Here is a 16605-nt window from a genome sequence, read left to right on the forward strand (position 1 = left end):
CTACGGAACACAACAACCCCCGACCGCCGCACCGCTGGGCGCGTTCGCCTTTAAGAGCGTCCTCCTCGCGCCCCACGTGTGCGATCAGCTGACAGCGACGCCGCGCGGGGCGGGGCCTGGCGCTGCTGGCGGGCGCCGGTCTGGGGTTGGCTGTGCCGCGGCTGTCCCGTCCCTCCCCCCCCGCTCCGAGCTCCCCGCCGCGCGCCCCGCCGCCCGCCCCTCCCCCCTCGCGCCCCTCCCCCTCCTTGCCCCCCCCTTCCCCCGCGCGCAGGGCTGCTGCTGCGCGGCGCGGTGAGGTGGGGAGGGGAGGAGAGCGGGCAGCGGTACCGGGTGGCTCTGACAGCGCCGCCGGCACCGGACCCTTCGCGCGCCCGCGGCACAGCCAGCTCCAGCCCCGCACCTGGCGGCTGCGGCCGAGCCCCCCGCGCCGTCGAGGCAGGCGGCAGGAAGCGCCGCTCCCCGTGACGGCGGGGGCTCGCAGTGGCACAGCACCGCTGTCAGCCGCGGCCCCGGAGACCTGCTCGGCAGCGCGGCGCCCGGCGCCACCCGGTACATGGATTACCTGGTAGGTTCCCCCACGGGAGCGGGGCGCCCCCCGCCGCCGGCCCGTCGGACATCTTACGGAGCGCGCAGTAGCCAAGACGGCGACCCCGGCGGGGAAGAGGGGCAGGTGGGGCGGGGGACAGCCGGGCTCCGGGTGCGCTGCCTCCCCGGGCCCGGGGGCTGTTAAAGGGCGGTGAACCGGCAGGGTGCCGCTGGAGCGTGCTGCCGCCCCGCTCATTTGGCCGCTATTAGGATGCTAAAGCCGTGACCCGGGTCGCTGTGTTTTTCCTAAATACATGAGCTTAGGGTACGGTTGAATGAACTAAATTGTCACCCCGGGCGAGAGCAGCCCTGCGCCCGGGCATCTGGTATTCAGGGGTAGCGTTTATTGCTCTTTAATGGGTATTGGCTTTATTCGCCTGCGAGAGATCGTATCGCGGGCGCGCGCTTCAGGCTGGGGTCGTGGTTAGTGTTCACAGTCGCTTAAGTGAACCCTGTGGCACACCTAGTCACGACTTGATTGTAGTACTGTAACTACTGACCTGGGGTTTTCCACTTAACAGCGCGAGAGGGTAATGGGTACATCCCATCTCTCAAGTTTTTCTGCTTTGAGCACTACTCTATGAACTATGCCCCCTCCTTCATTTTTGAAGGCTTTGAAGAGTCAGCTCGGGCAATATGGTGTAGGTCTCTTCTGGCTGTCCATCCCTGTTTGCTGATGGTGTCTGATGCGACCAGTCAGGAAGCATTTGAAGTCATAAACTTGACTCAGCCTTTCTGATGTCTCCACATGAGATGTGCATGGGTGTAGGTTTTCAAGAGAGGTACATCAGCCAGTCAACAAAATCTCTGGTGATGCTCTTTTTAGTGGATTGAAGATTTGCCATACTGAGATCAGAGCTGCATACAGTGGCTGACTTTTCCTTCACTGAGAATGAAAATAAAGAAACCAGACATAAACATTCACTTAAATATTGTTCTTGTGCTCATATAGCTTAGATTTATTTTGGGTTATTCAGCTTTATTAAAAAAAAAAAAAAGTTTTAGGCTTTGCTTCCTGAATTGGAATAGCAGAGAGAGAATAGAAAATAAGTCCTGTGTGGCAGAAATGGTAGGTAGTCTTCTCTTTAAGAACCTGGTTAATGAAATACTGATAATAAACATGTGTGCCAGGGGCAGCCTCGTAGCTCCTTGAGAGCCTGGAGCTGTTTCTTATATTTTTTTCCTTTATAAACTTATATCCAGATGAAACTGGCCATCCTGTACTTCTTGAAATTCTTGCGTTAACCTTTGTGACTGCTGCAGGCAGTTGCGTAGAAAGCCAGTCACTTCGGGAACAATAAATTTAATAAGCCTTGGAAAATGAGAGCATGTTTTTGTATTAACTAAAGGGAGGAGGGGATTAAAGAGCTCTACATTTATTTTTTTTTTCCCTTACTCTTTTTCTCCAGTTGATCGTTTTCTTCTTGTCTGTTCTGTGGCCTTCTTTGGTGGCATCTCTCAAAAAAGTGAATCTTCAGGATAACAAGATCCTAAGTGGTCATAAATTCTTGCTTAATGCCCTGTTGTATAGAGAATTATCTCTGAAGAGAGACTTTCAAGGTCTCATCACTCCTGCAGTGATTGTTACGACACCATGGGAGACATAAAGGAGTAATTTGATGCAGAAGTTGTTACAGATCAGCCAAGTTATTTTTTTTTTTTTTTTGTAGATGTGAAAGCCACAGGTTTAAGCAGGATTCTGGTCCACTGATGGGCCAGGACAGGCCAAGATGCCTTCATCTGTCAATGACCAGCACTTGTTACTGGGGTTTCCATACTTACATATCAGGAATCCTTGGTCTTTGGAATACTTGTCATAACTGGCAACAGGAGGAAAAAACAGAAAAGTTTTTATTTTTTTGCATCTGTGTATTACTTGAAAAGAAGACAAATTCTGTTTGACAGTTCAGTTATTTTCTTGTGTATTTGTGCATGGGACTTCTTCCAGTCCTCATCTTCACCAAATGCAGATTATTGGTCCTCCTTCACCTTTCTCAGTTAATGGTGGTAAATGGAATGGCTCTTCTTGGTAACGAGGAATGTGTTCAAGCACCTCTGGTTGAAAGTCTGCTCTGACAAAACAAGTTGACAGCACTGAGTTAGGCACTACTTGTCTACCACCCACTTTCATCCCAGAGCTCCAAGCTGTTGCCACAGTCTGTCCTACTGTAAAGATGGGCCTACTCTTTATTTGTGCAAGACTTGCTGCTGTAGTATGGATTTTAACCTATAGATAGAGATCAACTGCCTTGTTATTTTCTGAACAGTAGTAGCAAAAGATGCACCTTGGGGAATTTTGTGTTTTATGTGTTTATGTTGGGATCTTGCACTATATGGGCTTCAAAACTTAAACAGAAGGTTCCTTTTCTGGTTCCTCAATTTAGGGACCTGTGTTGCAGCTTGCAGCCTGCAGGCACCCTGCCTTTAGTGTGAAGCTTACAGCAGGGCAAAGAATGCACTTGTTTGTGGCTGCAGTAGTCCCTTGACAGAGCATTATACAAAGTTTTAGTTAGCAGCGGGGCTGAGTGAGAGAGTTTGCTGGAAGGAATTTATGATAGCTGAGATCAGGTTTGCTGCAGCAGACTCAGGAGTCATTCTTTCTTGACAAGAGGTCTGCCCCCAGCCAGCTCTTCCCAGACTTCCATAAGAAGATTGTTCTGATTTTTCCTGAATGGGGCCCACACTGATGGTACATTTTTCTCCTTTAAGGAGCTGATCCCAGGAAACCTGAACATCTGCAGCATCAACAAATAGCAGCAAGTTATTGAAAATGTTCAAAACTTGCTCAAAGCCAAGTCATTTGGATCCAGCTTGGACTATGGTCCTGAAGCTTGTATGGGTAGATAACCAGAACATGTGTATGCCTTCTTCCACTTACAGTGTGATACCTGATTTATGGCTAATGCCATTTGATACTAGAACTGGTATTAAAACTGGGTATCTTCTGCAGTGCTCTGGTCTGGTTTTGCGTTGTAACAGAATAGTAGCGCTAGCCTTCATATCTTTAATAGCTAAAACAGGCTCTTGAGTCTGCTGCCTGTTTTATTTTTGTATTGATATAATTACAGTGTTAGGAGTGGTGTGGGGTTTTTTGTGTGGTGTGGTGGTGTTTGTTGTTTTTTTTTCTATTTGATCAACATAGCTAATCCAGGTTCAGCCTCTAGAAAAGAATGCATCTTCGCTCGTTTAGACACACCTTTTACTCATACAGTTTATTCTCTTTGTATTGGAGTTAACTCCTTTAAAATAAGTACATGAACAGAGCTGCATCAATGTACATTTGTCGGGTTTTGTGACTACATAATCCAATGATGTATATGCAGCCTTCTTCTGCTTCCTTCTTGCTGCATTGTGTCGAAAGGCTTATAGTGTGTACATAGACTTGTATTGGCTGGCTTATGTTCAGTAGACTATGCTTAATTTAAGAAATTACAGCATGATGCGTCTTGTAAAAAGCATGGCATATGACCAGTCTTAGCATTTTTGCTTGGGGAACTTGTGGGGAAACAATAGCAATGCTTCAGTTTTTTGTACGTGATACTTGCAATGTAATTTTTAAGCTGCCGAGTAGACTTTCACAATATACTTTCTCAGTGGCATCCTCTGTACTAGATAAGGATCTTACATTGAATTGCTGCATGTACCAGCCTGACCTGTATAGAGTTTTTAAAACCTGTGCTAGAGGGTGATACAAAAATTTGCATCTGTGTGACTTCGCAAAAAAAGAAGAGGTCTTACATAGCCCTGTAAGAGTTTGTCAGATAAATTTGATAACCTGTTTAATTTTGTATATTGAGCATTTTTAATACAATAGCTTATCTTAGGTTGTATTCTATACTACATTGTATCTTAGTTGTATGTAAGAATGCTTCTTGGGCAGATAATGAAGAGTATATTCCAACCTGAAAATGAAGGTGACACTTCTCATGTGAACAATTGCATCAACTTTAGTGATTCCTTTTATCCCCCCCCCCCCTTGAAAGTTAAGCATGAATATGGATATTGCAAATTCAAGAGCATGCTCTCCTAGTGCAGTAGAAGCCTTATTGCTTTGTTGGGGGTTGTTTTTTACATATAACAAGTTTGGGTTTTTTTCAGTTCTTTGTACATTTTTTAGCTGTTATGAACATTCTACTTCTGCATATGTGCACACAGAAGCTAAAATTTGAGTGGTATTTGAGTAAATTGAACTAAGTTTTCAAGTTTTAGATGAATAGGCCTTGAAGTGACTCCAGAGTTTCTTGGTTTCTGAATGGTCTTGACCTCAAGTTCTGGATAGTTAATACTCAGGCAAAGTCTTGCTTGACAAGGGAAAGTTGCATATACCGAGCTGTGATGTTCTTAGAAATACTAGGTGATGTTAAAATAATTAAAAAAAAAAAAATTTCTCTGCAACTTCTCTTTCTTGAACAGCTTACCTTTAAGACCTTCCCTTTTGTTTAGTTGGACCCCTTAATTTAGTTGGACAGGTTTGATTTGGGAAGTGTAATACAGAATAAAACACGATCACTTAATGATTCTGATCTACTTCAGATCCCATCTTTCCATTGCTGTTGCTGCCTGTTCCATTGTTTGGTATCTGCAGGCCACAGAAAACATTCTTTCTTACACTATAAATGGTGTTATGGAGGCATCTGTTTAAAGGTTTGAACTACTTCACTGAAACTTTGTAAATAAGTAGCTGCTCTCCTTTGAACAAGGGAATATAGGGGAAGATCCATACTAGGAACCTGGATTTTTCCGCTGAGGCACAGATAGTTTTTTGATATATCACCTGCAACATGGGAAACAAAAGTCTTTATAGCCTTGTCCTCTTTATCGTTTGCTAAACATTCCTCTCATCATATGGATTTTGTCTTTTGTCATATAATAAGGATTCTTGAGGCTGTCTGTTGGCTCATCTGTTAGCTGTAACATCCTTGAAACTACGCCTTCTGCTGGGCACAAGTGCCCTACATGTTAAGATAATATGCCTCTTTTGGTTTGGGAATCTGATTAGGTACAAGGATGTGGAGTCTGGCAGTTGTTTCAAAGTAAAGATGTAGCTGAATGCAGGAAAGAAAACAGCTAAGACATATAAGATCAGCTACTGTATAGGGCGCAAGCAACTGTGTTAGTGTTTGGATCAGATGTGAATTTTTGAAGTGGATCTAAGTCTCCTAGTTACTGTAGGTAGGTTTGCACTGCCGTGTAATCAGAGATCACATGAACTTGGTATTTTTTCAGTTGAAACCTCATTGGAAGAAGCGCTGAGCTAACAGGTTTTCAGTCCCCAGGACCAGATCAGAACTAGTCAAAAGTACATAGCATGAATACTTGGTCTTCAGCACCAGCTCTTGATATGCTGGATTACATGGTACCGTATACCTAGCCAGGCTCACTTCATCTGAAGGTGAGAGTGCTGCTGCTTCTGATTACTTTCTGTGTCAGCATAGTAATGTAGGAAGAAACTCAAAACAATTTCAGAGACCCTCACCAAAAGAAGTTGTTGTGACTAGGTTCCTATCAGTATTTCAGCTCAAAGAAACATAACATTCAAATCTAAATCAACTGGGAATGGCAAATGGAATCAATTCTGGGAGGAGACCTCACCTGAATGAGCATGCTTCTGGTTTAAGTAAGTTTGGGAGTTCAAGAACCTGACCTGGCTGAAGACCTGGAAGAGAGGTCCTTTGGAAAACAAATCCTTCTCCTTGGTAGAGTCTACCTAGCCAGTATTGCAAACAGTGTTGCTGAACGAAAGATGTAATCAGCCATACAGAAAGGGCAAAAAAAATATTGGTGACTTAAGTCACTGGAAGTTACCTGGCAGAATGTAGATCAGTGAGCAGAAGTGTGCAGTTCCTTTGCAGAAGATAAAAGTCAAATGCTGCATTTGCTCATCCTGTAATAGGAACAGTTATTGAATTCCCCAGTTAAACTTTTGATTCAAAGGTGGCTGTTACGAGCAGTGAAACTTGATACAGCTTCCTTTGAAACACGAAAGAATGCCTTAATATGATTTCCAACACAAGATTCTGTGAAGTCACAGCAGTATCACAGTGCCAGAAATGTCATTCTTCAGATACATGCACTGAAGAAATACGTGAATTAGCACATTTAAAATCAAATTACTTTGCCATTTTGCCTTTTCCATGATAAGGATTGCATTAGACTGGTAGATGTCATTACATCAAAAAAATGTGCCAGTTTCTAAAAATGGGAATAGCCCTATAATGTCTGTGTGAATTAGTCCCAGGTTCAATATGTGTTGGGTCCCATGTTGCTCTGCAGTATGCTGCTCCTGAAGTTCTTCAATTAGACCTCCAAGCTTGAGGCAATAGAGTGATGAATTTCACAAAAGATTAGAAATGAAAGCTTTTAATGAGGGAGAAAATCTACATTTTGTAAGGACAGAATATTCCTCCTAATACCCCATGCTGATTACCATTTCTGGCTTGTTGTCAGTATCATCAGCTCATGTTTTTTAATACTGCCAGCTTGTGATGTTTATTCTCTTAAACTGAGTTCTGAAGTTTTGTGATTATATGAGAATATCAACTTTCCAGTAATAAAAGAGGCATTTTTAGTTTCAAACTTAAAAGCACAAATGTGGGTCCAAACAGCTGAAAAGCCATAAGGAAAAAAACCCATATGCAGTACTTAAAATCTTGTGATTGTTTGGGTTTTGGCTTATGATACTCTGGAGTATGTTGGCTTTGTTTTTTTTCACTGTATGTGCAGCAAAACTTTCTCAAGTGCCAGCTGTCTGACTGTGTAATAGTCCTTGGGGATGTAAATAGGGTATTTGCAATTGAATAAGAGATTGGCCCATCTCATTCTGTAGCTCTTGAGAGTACAGAATTTTTCTTTTGTCTCACTGACAGCCTGGTAAGGTGACTATATCAGTTGCCAACATGAGCATGTAAGTAGCTTCCTGCCATCTGAGGAAGAGACACAAAGAAGGGAGTCTAGCTGACAAGCCCTGGTATGTTTAGATGCAGTTCTGCTCTTTAGCTTTGTTGCCTATGAAGACAAACAGCAGGAAGAACGTGAATCATTGTATGATGCTTTGCTTTTAAGGTGTATGTTTTGGTGCATCTGTAGAAGAAAAAAATTTCACAGGACCACATTAACTGTTGGCGTTGGAGAGTCAGGGGAAGCAGGATGGCATGCAGGAGCCAGCAGTAACTGTTCATATAGGGGAAATAAATTTGCAGATTTTCTTTTTTTTTTTTTTTTTCTTGTTATGACTTGGAACTTTTGGATGGAAGAAGCATCTTTTTTCTACATTTTATTAGCCTGTATGGCAACTACTGCCTAGTCTTTTCTTCTGTGATTTTGGCTCTAATAGAGACAAAAAACTTTGAAGCAGTTAAAAATGAAGTAATCATACTTTAAACTGTCAATAGTAAGTTTCATAAAGGAGATATGATAGCTCTGCTCTGGCAGTGAATAAAAGGAACAAGAGAATGCAAAGATTACAAGGGAAATTCATGTTTGTATTTAGTTGTATAAACTGCATATGCTTTGGATGGGCTGATGCAGAGACGTTAAGAATGCATCTTGAACCTGGGAAAAAAAAAAACAAACAAAACATAGTATCCCTTCTGATATTGGTAATAAAATGGCAGGTGAAATTCAGTTTTGATAAATGCAATGTTGCATATATTTGTAGTTGAAGTCACATGGCAGTACAGATGAATGAATAGGCCCTAAAATACCATGAGTGCTCAGGAAAGGGAAAGGGGATCCTTTTTTAAAGTGTCATCTCAACCCAGACATCTGTCAACAAGTGTAGAGTACTAGGAACAAAAAAGAAAGAAAAATCTGATTTTTGCACTGCTTGTATGTAAGGTTTGCTGTTGTCTTAAATGCGACATTTCTGGTTGCATCATCTCGGAAGGAGTATTGTAGAAGCAAAAAAGAAAAAGAGAAGGATGACACAGTAATTGAAAGAAAACAACTGCTTCCATACAAGGAGGGATTAAATAGTAATAGCCCTTCAGTCTGAAGAAGAGACAGCTGAATGGTATGTGAAGTCAGTATTATAGACATCTTTGAAATCATAAAGAGAGGGTAAATAGGCAATAAGTCATTTCTCCCAGTAGAAGAACTTGATGACAGTTACAATCCAGGAACTGTTTTTTTTCACATGGGCATAGTTGCATTCTGCGTTTCATTTGTGCACTAACCTTACGGAAGCCAAAATAAGTAGACTGTGAATTTGTAGTTTCTTGTGAGGCAGGTCCTTTGTAAGGGGTATTAAACTTGATGTCCAGGTGTGAGGATAGGCTTGTGGAGGTTCTGAAGCTGTGACAGCTGGACCTTGAGGATGTGTCCATGAGGTATATGGTTCCCTGTATGTCCTGGTGGTTATGCTGTATGCTAAACGTGTCCATGCCTCCTCACCGAGGAGACAGCTAGATCTAGTTCCAGTACAGGAAATTACAGTTAGAAAATGGAGATATTCTGGACTGGGTCCAGGAGTGCTCCCCAGTGTAAGCAGAATTGCATTGACTGCACAGGAGGCGAGACTTTTTAATTCAGAGGGATTTATGAACACACTTAATCTGCTCCAGGGACATGTAGCTGAAGGATTCCTTCTGCTTGGAGGTGCTGCCTTGACATATGAGCAAGAGGCTACTGGCCTTCCAGCATTTATATCTTAACCAGTTCATAACTTTATATGTAAGGCCCACAACACTGAGTTAACCTGAAGCTGAATTGGCAGCCTATGTAGAATGCAGAGTGATGATGCACTCTACAGTGAGTGATCTCTCAGTGCTTTATTCTTGACTAGAAACTTGCCTAATTTCAGGTTTCAGCAGGACAGGAAAAAAGGACCAGAATTCTTGAGAAATCTCTGTGCCGTTCTTGCAGCTGTTAATTTTGTATTGTCTAATCTGCATCTTTTGCTCTTTGAATCATTGCTGTCCTGGAAACAGTCATGGAAAACTTTTCTAGTAAGAATATTGCCTAAAAGAGGGGAGAGCATTGTTCTCTGGTGCATCCACTTCATTACTTTTTCCGATGACAAGTGGATTCTTGGATCCAGTCCTACTTACTGTTCACATATCATTGCCTTTCCATCATCACCAGTTTCTTCTAGTCTTTAAACTCTGATTTCTTTTTTCTAATGATTATGTACAAGAAGGTTGGCATTTTAAAAATCTAATTATTCAGCATTGAAGGAGAATATGAAAATATTTTGTGTCTTTTACCCCTGACAGCTGTATTAAAAAAGAATTCAGGGAGTTTAAATTAGAAATATCACAGCCCTCTAACACATTCCATTAATAACATCTTATGCAGAAAGAGAAGCCTTTGAGTTACTACCTGGAGTACACCACAAGCTTAGCAAGCAGTAGTTCTGGTTGAAGTTCCTGCCACCTGTACTATAGCACAGTTGTGTGTGCTTTTGGGTACCTACATGTTCTGAAAAACTCAAGCACTGAGTATTTCTTCCAGGCTCCATACGTATAAGTACCATAAAATCTGCATATTCTTTACATTCTTATTGCTAATTTTCACATTTCTTATGTACTGAAAAAGATGCAGATAAAAATGGGGGTGGAAAGGCTTTTGCCTGGAAGGTCCAATAATTCCAAGTGATTACTGGAGTGGACTGCCTCTTTATAAATGATCAGAAGGGCATCTTAATCTTTATTTTACTGAAGAAACATATCACTGGAAAAAAAACAACTTCCTTTTCTCGTACTGCTTTCTGCCTTTGTAGTCTTGGAACTATACTTAGCACTGTAATTTATTTTGGATTGTGGCAAAGCAAGCTGAGGTCAAGGTGAGTATATGTTGATTGGCAGAGTTGAGGATACCAGCTCCTGCAGTTCTGTCAGGTGTCTCTTACCAGAAGCTGATAAGGATCCTTCCTCCCCTTTTGCCCACCAAGTTTCTTGAGACTACTGCTTTCAACTTGGTGATTGCAGCTTTGAAGTGATCAGTTGCGAAATGTGCTCTAATTAATCTCTTCAATGCTTTCTCTCTTGTAAATATTACAGGTAGGGTAATATTTGCTGAAGATACAGCTATTAAAACAATTAATTTGTGCAGTTGCAGATTAGTGTGTGCCTGTGTCAGCTGCCAGATTTTTTTTTTAAATGCCAAATACTGAAATTGGTTTGTACTCATAGCTGACTGCTTGAAAAAAAGGACAGAACAAACACTTGTGAATAATAGGTTCCACAGTTGCAAGGCAGACATCTTTCTAGGTCATTATGAACAGTCATGTTTTTAAAACGTGGTTGAAATAACAAAGTTTTGGGCAAATATGTATGTTAGCTGTGAGTTCAGTTTCCAGCTGGAGAAATTATTTAATGTTTGTAAGGTTTTGCCTCAGAAGAAGTGTACCTAATGACATAGATGCATGCTTGTTAGACATATTTGACCTGATGACTCTTCTGTTCACTTTAGACATACTAAGTGACATCTCTTAAGAATAAGTGTTTGTAGAATTGTATCAAAAAGGTATCTTTCTTTTGTAATATTTGTAGGAATATTTTTACATTATTTTTTTCTTTTACTTTCATGCTTGCCATGTAAAATCCTTTCAGAAAGCAACAATGAACTGTAAGTAAATGAAATGAAAATTCTCCAACAATTGTTTTGTTGCCCAATTGTATAGTCCCGAATGAGATGCAAAACCAAAGTAATGAAAGTATGAAGAATAAATTCCCAGTGTAGCAACATATTATCAGATACATTGTAATTCAGTGAGAGAAGTGATAGTCTGTAGGACAGCATCACTAAGCAACTAATTATTTAAATCCAATCCTGATGCTTTTTCAGTGATTAAACTGAAATAATATTGAGGGGAATGTAAATTTTTTTCCGGGGGGGGGGGGGGAAGGAGAGGTGAATATAAGAGAGAAGTTGATAACAGCATTGGAATTAATAAGCTTTTTTTAATGGTACAGACTGCAGATCATAAGCATCATCTTGGAGGCTTGGGGAAGGGATTAGCTTAATATTTCATAGGGAAATGATTAGGGGAAGCATTCAATGGCACTATTTGTGGCAGTAGGAAGGGGAGATAATAATTTTGGTTTCAAAACAGTAACAAAACCAACAACAGATAAGTAAGGTAGCATAGATGTGCTTTATTCTACTGAAGCAAGGGTCCACTGGTGCTTGCTGGAGAATTTGAACTGCAGCTAAGTTTTCCCATGAATGTATAGCCTGGAAGTACTGAGCAAAACTTAAAAAAAGGAAAACAATGTATAATGCTGTATTTGTCTAGAATAAAAGCAAACTATATACATTGAGAAATTGCAATGCTTTGCTGCTGCTGCATGTTTACTTCCCTTGCAACCTGAAATAATCTTTTATTTTATATATAAAGTTGAGTCTGCCATCAGCGTAGAATACGTCAGGCTCCTGAAAATACAAATTACTGTATGTATCACCCTGTGTTTCAGTATGAGCTTAAATTGCAGCAGACTCAGGTTAAACATTAGAAAACTTTCTAGTTGGGAGGGTAATGAAGCACTAGACGAGATTGCTGAGGGAAGTCATCCATCCCTAGAACCTTTGGAACAAGCTCTGCAAATACTCTCAGGAGGGGTATGGGTATGGTTTATAACCCCACCCCCACCACTTTGTGTAACGTAGGATTTCTCAAAGTCAGTCTTACTCCTGTTTTTCTGTGCTTTTTTTTTTTTTTTTCTGTGGGAAACTTAGAGCACAAGTTGTAGAATTGGATGTTTGTTCTGAAAGCTGAAAAGAATATGTCCTGGCAATTTAAATGGTGCTTTGAAGCAGCATTTCCTTGTCAGTAAGAATATTCTAGTTCACTTCCAGTAAGAAAAGAAAATCAACCATGCTGTTGAGGTTTGCTTTCAGGTTTTTGTGCTGTGCTTTTTGACTTTCAGACAGTTTGGTGAAATACTACTCATTTAAAATTTAACAATTTCAGCTAATGAAAAATGTTGCTACACATTTTTTTAGCACTCATGACTTCTCTTTTAAGCTTTTAAATCACAATTCTAATTAAATGGGTATTTCAGTTGCAGGCTTTTGAGGGGAGAAGGTTAGAAAGCAGAGGCCAAAAAAAAAAAATAATTCACTGATCCTATTTGAAGTCTGTAACATCCAGCAGTTCACCTTCAACATCTTAAAGTACATGTAGATGATGTGTGAACTTGTTACACATGCAGTAAAAACATTCCACTTGATTGCTTTAATTTTTTCCTACAGTGACTTCTCAAATACCTTATTTAAAGTAATTCTTCCATTCATCTGAATAAATCATTGTAAGCCTGGTTTATTGTACTGTATATAAAAAAGGCAAGCCTACAGTAGGTGTTGGGGAGCTGCATTTATTTTCTGGCTTCTTTGTGCTATTTAAAGAAGGTGTTTTTCATCTGTTTCATCAGAAATTCATAGTCCATCCTCAGCCTCTCTGTGTGACCGCAGAAGACATAGAATTGTGGAATCACAACAGATTGGAAGTTGAGCAAGTTGAGGGTAAAAGCTTTTAATATGCTTATTCACAGCTGTAAAATCAGTTTAAATGGAATATTCAGGACAGTAGAGAGCTCTCTTTTGAACATAAAAATTTCAGAAAACTAAAGGAGTATGATTTCAGAAATGTGGGGATATTAAATAATACATGTTATTTTGGTAAATAGTGGAAGAGAATTTGAATGATGATAGGAGAGAAAAATGGTAATATTTAAACGTGGAAGCTCTTTACAGTCCTCTAAGAAGCCAAAAGCACATTACCCTATTAAAATGTCTTTTGCAGGTTGTTTTTAAACCCAAGTAGATAAAAATAAATGGAACTGAAAGCTTGCATGCAAAATGTTAATGTTGTATACAGGCATTCTGGGGAGCATTAGGTAGCTTGAGGCCTGTAGTGAAATACTGAATTAGAAGGTATGATGGTGTTGGCAGCTGCTTCTGTATAGAAAGGTAGTAAGTATCTGCATAATCTGGATTTATATGGGAATTTTTTCAGCTTGTTTAATACACACTTACAGAAGAAAAATAAATATAGCCTTAGGTGGTGCTTTCAAGGGAAAGGGGAGAGATGGGGAAAAAACCTAATTTGTAGTAAATAGCATTATTGGTAATATCTCTATTTTAATTTCTTTAGACTATGTCTGAATGTATCCAGCTGTCATTTGCTGTTTGTAGAATTGGGATTTACACGGTAAGACAATGTTTTAACTAACTAAATAATTTTTGTTAGTGTTAATGCCATTTGAGTTAAAAGAAGTTACTTAACTTTTTGCAATCCATCAGGATTAAGTAATGCAGTTAGCAAAAGGGATTTGTCGTATCAGTTTACATAAACAGGCTACAGCATGGTTTTGTCCTCTCAAAGACTTACTAGTACTAGGATAGAAAAAGTATTCTTTTCTTTAATTAAACAGGTAAAGAAAAATTCAGTTAACCACTTAAGCTGTAAGAAAGTTCAGAAGTCATGTATATTAGTTCTGGCCTACTGTAATTGTACTAAATCGTAATTTAAATATCCATGATGTTTGAATAATGTCATAATTGTTCTAAGCTTTGTCTGAAGTGCTTTAATATTTGCGAAATGCTGTTAAGTTGAATTTACCAAACATAATTAAATTATTTAAAAGATGTATGAGGTTTACTTCAAACATATGTCCCAAATGTACTAAGTTGTTTGTTTTAGGTGTTGGATTTTGGTTGTTTTTTTTTTCCCTTTTCCTGCTTTCATTTGTTCCAGTTAATGATGAGAACAGTTAGACAAATAGGGTATTTTGTAGAAATTCATTGTGTAAGCTCGGATTACGCAACGTGTAAGACACTGTTGCTCAAATCATGCTTCAAATCCTGAAGCTTTTGGAGAGGGAGTGCTGCTTCTTCTGCTAATACTTTTAAGGAGGAAGTCTGGCACATACCACTTACTGTTTTATTAGGCTGTACAGTCAAAATTGTAGGTGATGAGCACTAGGTACCACCATTAACTGTTGATGACAGCATTGCAAAGCTTAATTTTTGCTTTTAGTCTTAGAATTTAGTTCAGGTAGGACTTAGTAACTGCTTGAGGTTTGTGTTTGTTTTTTTTTTTTCCCATGACATTTGACTGCATCCTATTTTCAATAGCTGAAAGACTATTTTCTAAATGGCAGATAATAACAGATTTGGGCAATATTGACAAAATCCTCATGGATGAATCTGCTGTTTCCACAGTCAAAGGCATGTTTTCCTGTGGTATTTAAGTTCCTTGGGAAGATTTTCTCCAAATTCCTATGTGATAAGAGTCTGCTTATCTTGAAGGATCAGAGAGAGTTACAGTATGAGGTTTTAATGGCTGCAAGGTACGCAAACCATCTGTCAACTCTTTAGAAGGCTATAACAAGTTGTCCAGTTTAATTTGAGAGTTGTCATAGCAGGGGGTTGGAACTTGATGATCTTAAGGTCCTTTCCAACCCTAACTATTCTATCATTCTATGTCCAAGTATAAATGTATGCATGTTGCAGAATCATGTATAAGCAAGTATAATGTATAGCAAAAGACACCCTTTCTGTTTTAGTTTAAAATAGCTAAGTGTGGTGTGTATGCTGCAGTGCACTGCTAAGTTGTGGTAGCTGCAGTTATAGTGATAATTGGATAACTAATACTGTGACCTTTTGGGCAGCATAATATTGAATTTCATCAAACATTTTAAATAACAAAATATAAAGAGTTAGCTTTATTTATGAAAATGCTGTGAGACACTGATTTCATTGACTGCTGGTATTTAAGGAAGAAAAGCAAGGAGGATGATGAGTAGACTTAAGAGCCTCCACAGATGCACTACTGTGGCCACAGTGTAGAGGCAGGACATGCATCCCATTTCAAAAATAAAATAGTTCCTTTAAGAAAGTGCTAAGTGCTGGGAGTGCTTGCTTATATAAAAATGCTTGTCATTAGAAAGGTGAGTTTTCAGGTGGTCTGACTGGAGAGTGGGTTTGGACAACTTTGGTGTCAGAGTAAAGGGAGAGATCTGCTGAAGCGGGAGCTATGAGGAAGCACAGAGTGATAGTTTCTCCTTCCCCACTGTGCCCTGCTCATGCTCAGTCATGTAACTTGGTTACTGGATTTGCTGCTCAGGTATGCGAATGTCTGGTAGCTAGCAAGTATGGTGCTCCTTACTGAGGTCAATAAGCAAAATTCCAATTCATATTTTCTATTTAATTAATTGCTTGTGTCTTGTGTGCTTTCTACTGTATCCTGTTTTGCAGACTTAATAGACTTTTTGTTGTTTTGATTGATTTTTATCCAAAAGCTAAACAGTCTCTCAAATGACAGTCCCATCACCATGTGTTTGGTTTATACAGTATTACCTGGACACTTCCTGTTCTGCATGTCCTCATTGTATAGTGCTGCAAGTACGTTGCAAAGGCTCTTAGTCCTTTGGACTACAGACATCTCCATTGTTAGTCTGTTATCCAGCTGCTTATCAGTTCCACTCTTGAGCACCCATTACTTCAGCTGTACTACTCCATTAAATAAGCTTCCTGTTTTTCAGGCCTGTATGGATTACGAGATGGAGGGAGGGTTTATGTAGTTACCCATGGCAAAAGAGCCTGTGCTGCCTTCAGCCACCATGACTAAGAGGATAAAGCTTTGTTGTCCTGAGCTAGGAAGACCGCAGATCTTTGCAAGAGTGCAGAAAGAGACATGATACCCATTTTGGGGGGATTAAACCAGATGAGATTACTTACATGTGTATACCCTTGAGGAGGGTAGTGGAAAAGCAGGGGTGGTTAGTATAAAAACGGTTTAGATATTTGTAAAGATCTGAATCTGAAAGATGTGTGTCCTAAAATAAAACATTACTGTAAACTTAAATGAAAACTTCTTGAATTAAAAAGCCAATCAACCAACCAAAGTAGACCTCAGTTTCCTCTGCGTGTTTCATGCAGCTTCTTCACACCTTCTGGCAGAAGTATCAGTCATTTCAGCTGCTTGTTCCTGCTTTTTCCACCATACTAGCGTCTGAGTCAGACGTGACAGTTGGAAGTGTGCGAACAGGCAGATAAATTACTTCTTGAATCTGTGTG

The 16605-nt window shown here is 40.1% G+C and overlaps 1 protein-coding gene across 5 annotated transcripts in view; it reads left to right on the forward strand.

Annotated features, from left to right (window-relative positions):
• Positions 1 to 365: 365 nt before the first annotated feature.
• ARL15 (ADP ribosylation factor like GTPase 15) overlaps positions 366 to 16605 on the forward strand; it is a 221332-nt gene continuing 205092 nt past the window's right edge. Inside the window, exons 1-4 of one of the 5 annotated variants that reach the window (XM_061469415.1) lie at positions 369 to 565; positions 11136 to 11151; positions 12957 to 13047; positions 13679 to 13735. In XM_061469415.1, coding sequence (XP_061325399.1) covers positions 13682 to 13735 — 54 coding nt within the window. In that variant the 5' untranslated portion in view covers positions 369 to 565; positions 11136 to 11151; positions 12957 to 13047; positions 13679 to 13681. Of the gene's footprint in view, positions 566 to 11135; positions 11152 to 12956; positions 13048 to 13678; positions 13736 to 14959; positions 15653 to 16605 lie in introns of those variants that run through there. The other 4 variants (XM_061469417.1, XM_061469414.1, XM_061469418.1 and 1 more) reach the window with 4 other exon arrangements.

Source organism: Pezoporus flaviventris, unplaced genomic scaffold, assembly GCF_033815535.1.
Source record: "Pezoporus flaviventris isolate CSIRO_AGI_PZ_B2104156 unplaced genomic scaffold, CSIRO_AGI_Pfla_v1 ptg000057l, whole genome shotgun sequence".
NCBI lineage: Eukaryota > Metazoa > Chordata > Aves > Psittaciformes > Psittacidae > Pezoporus > Pezoporus flaviventris.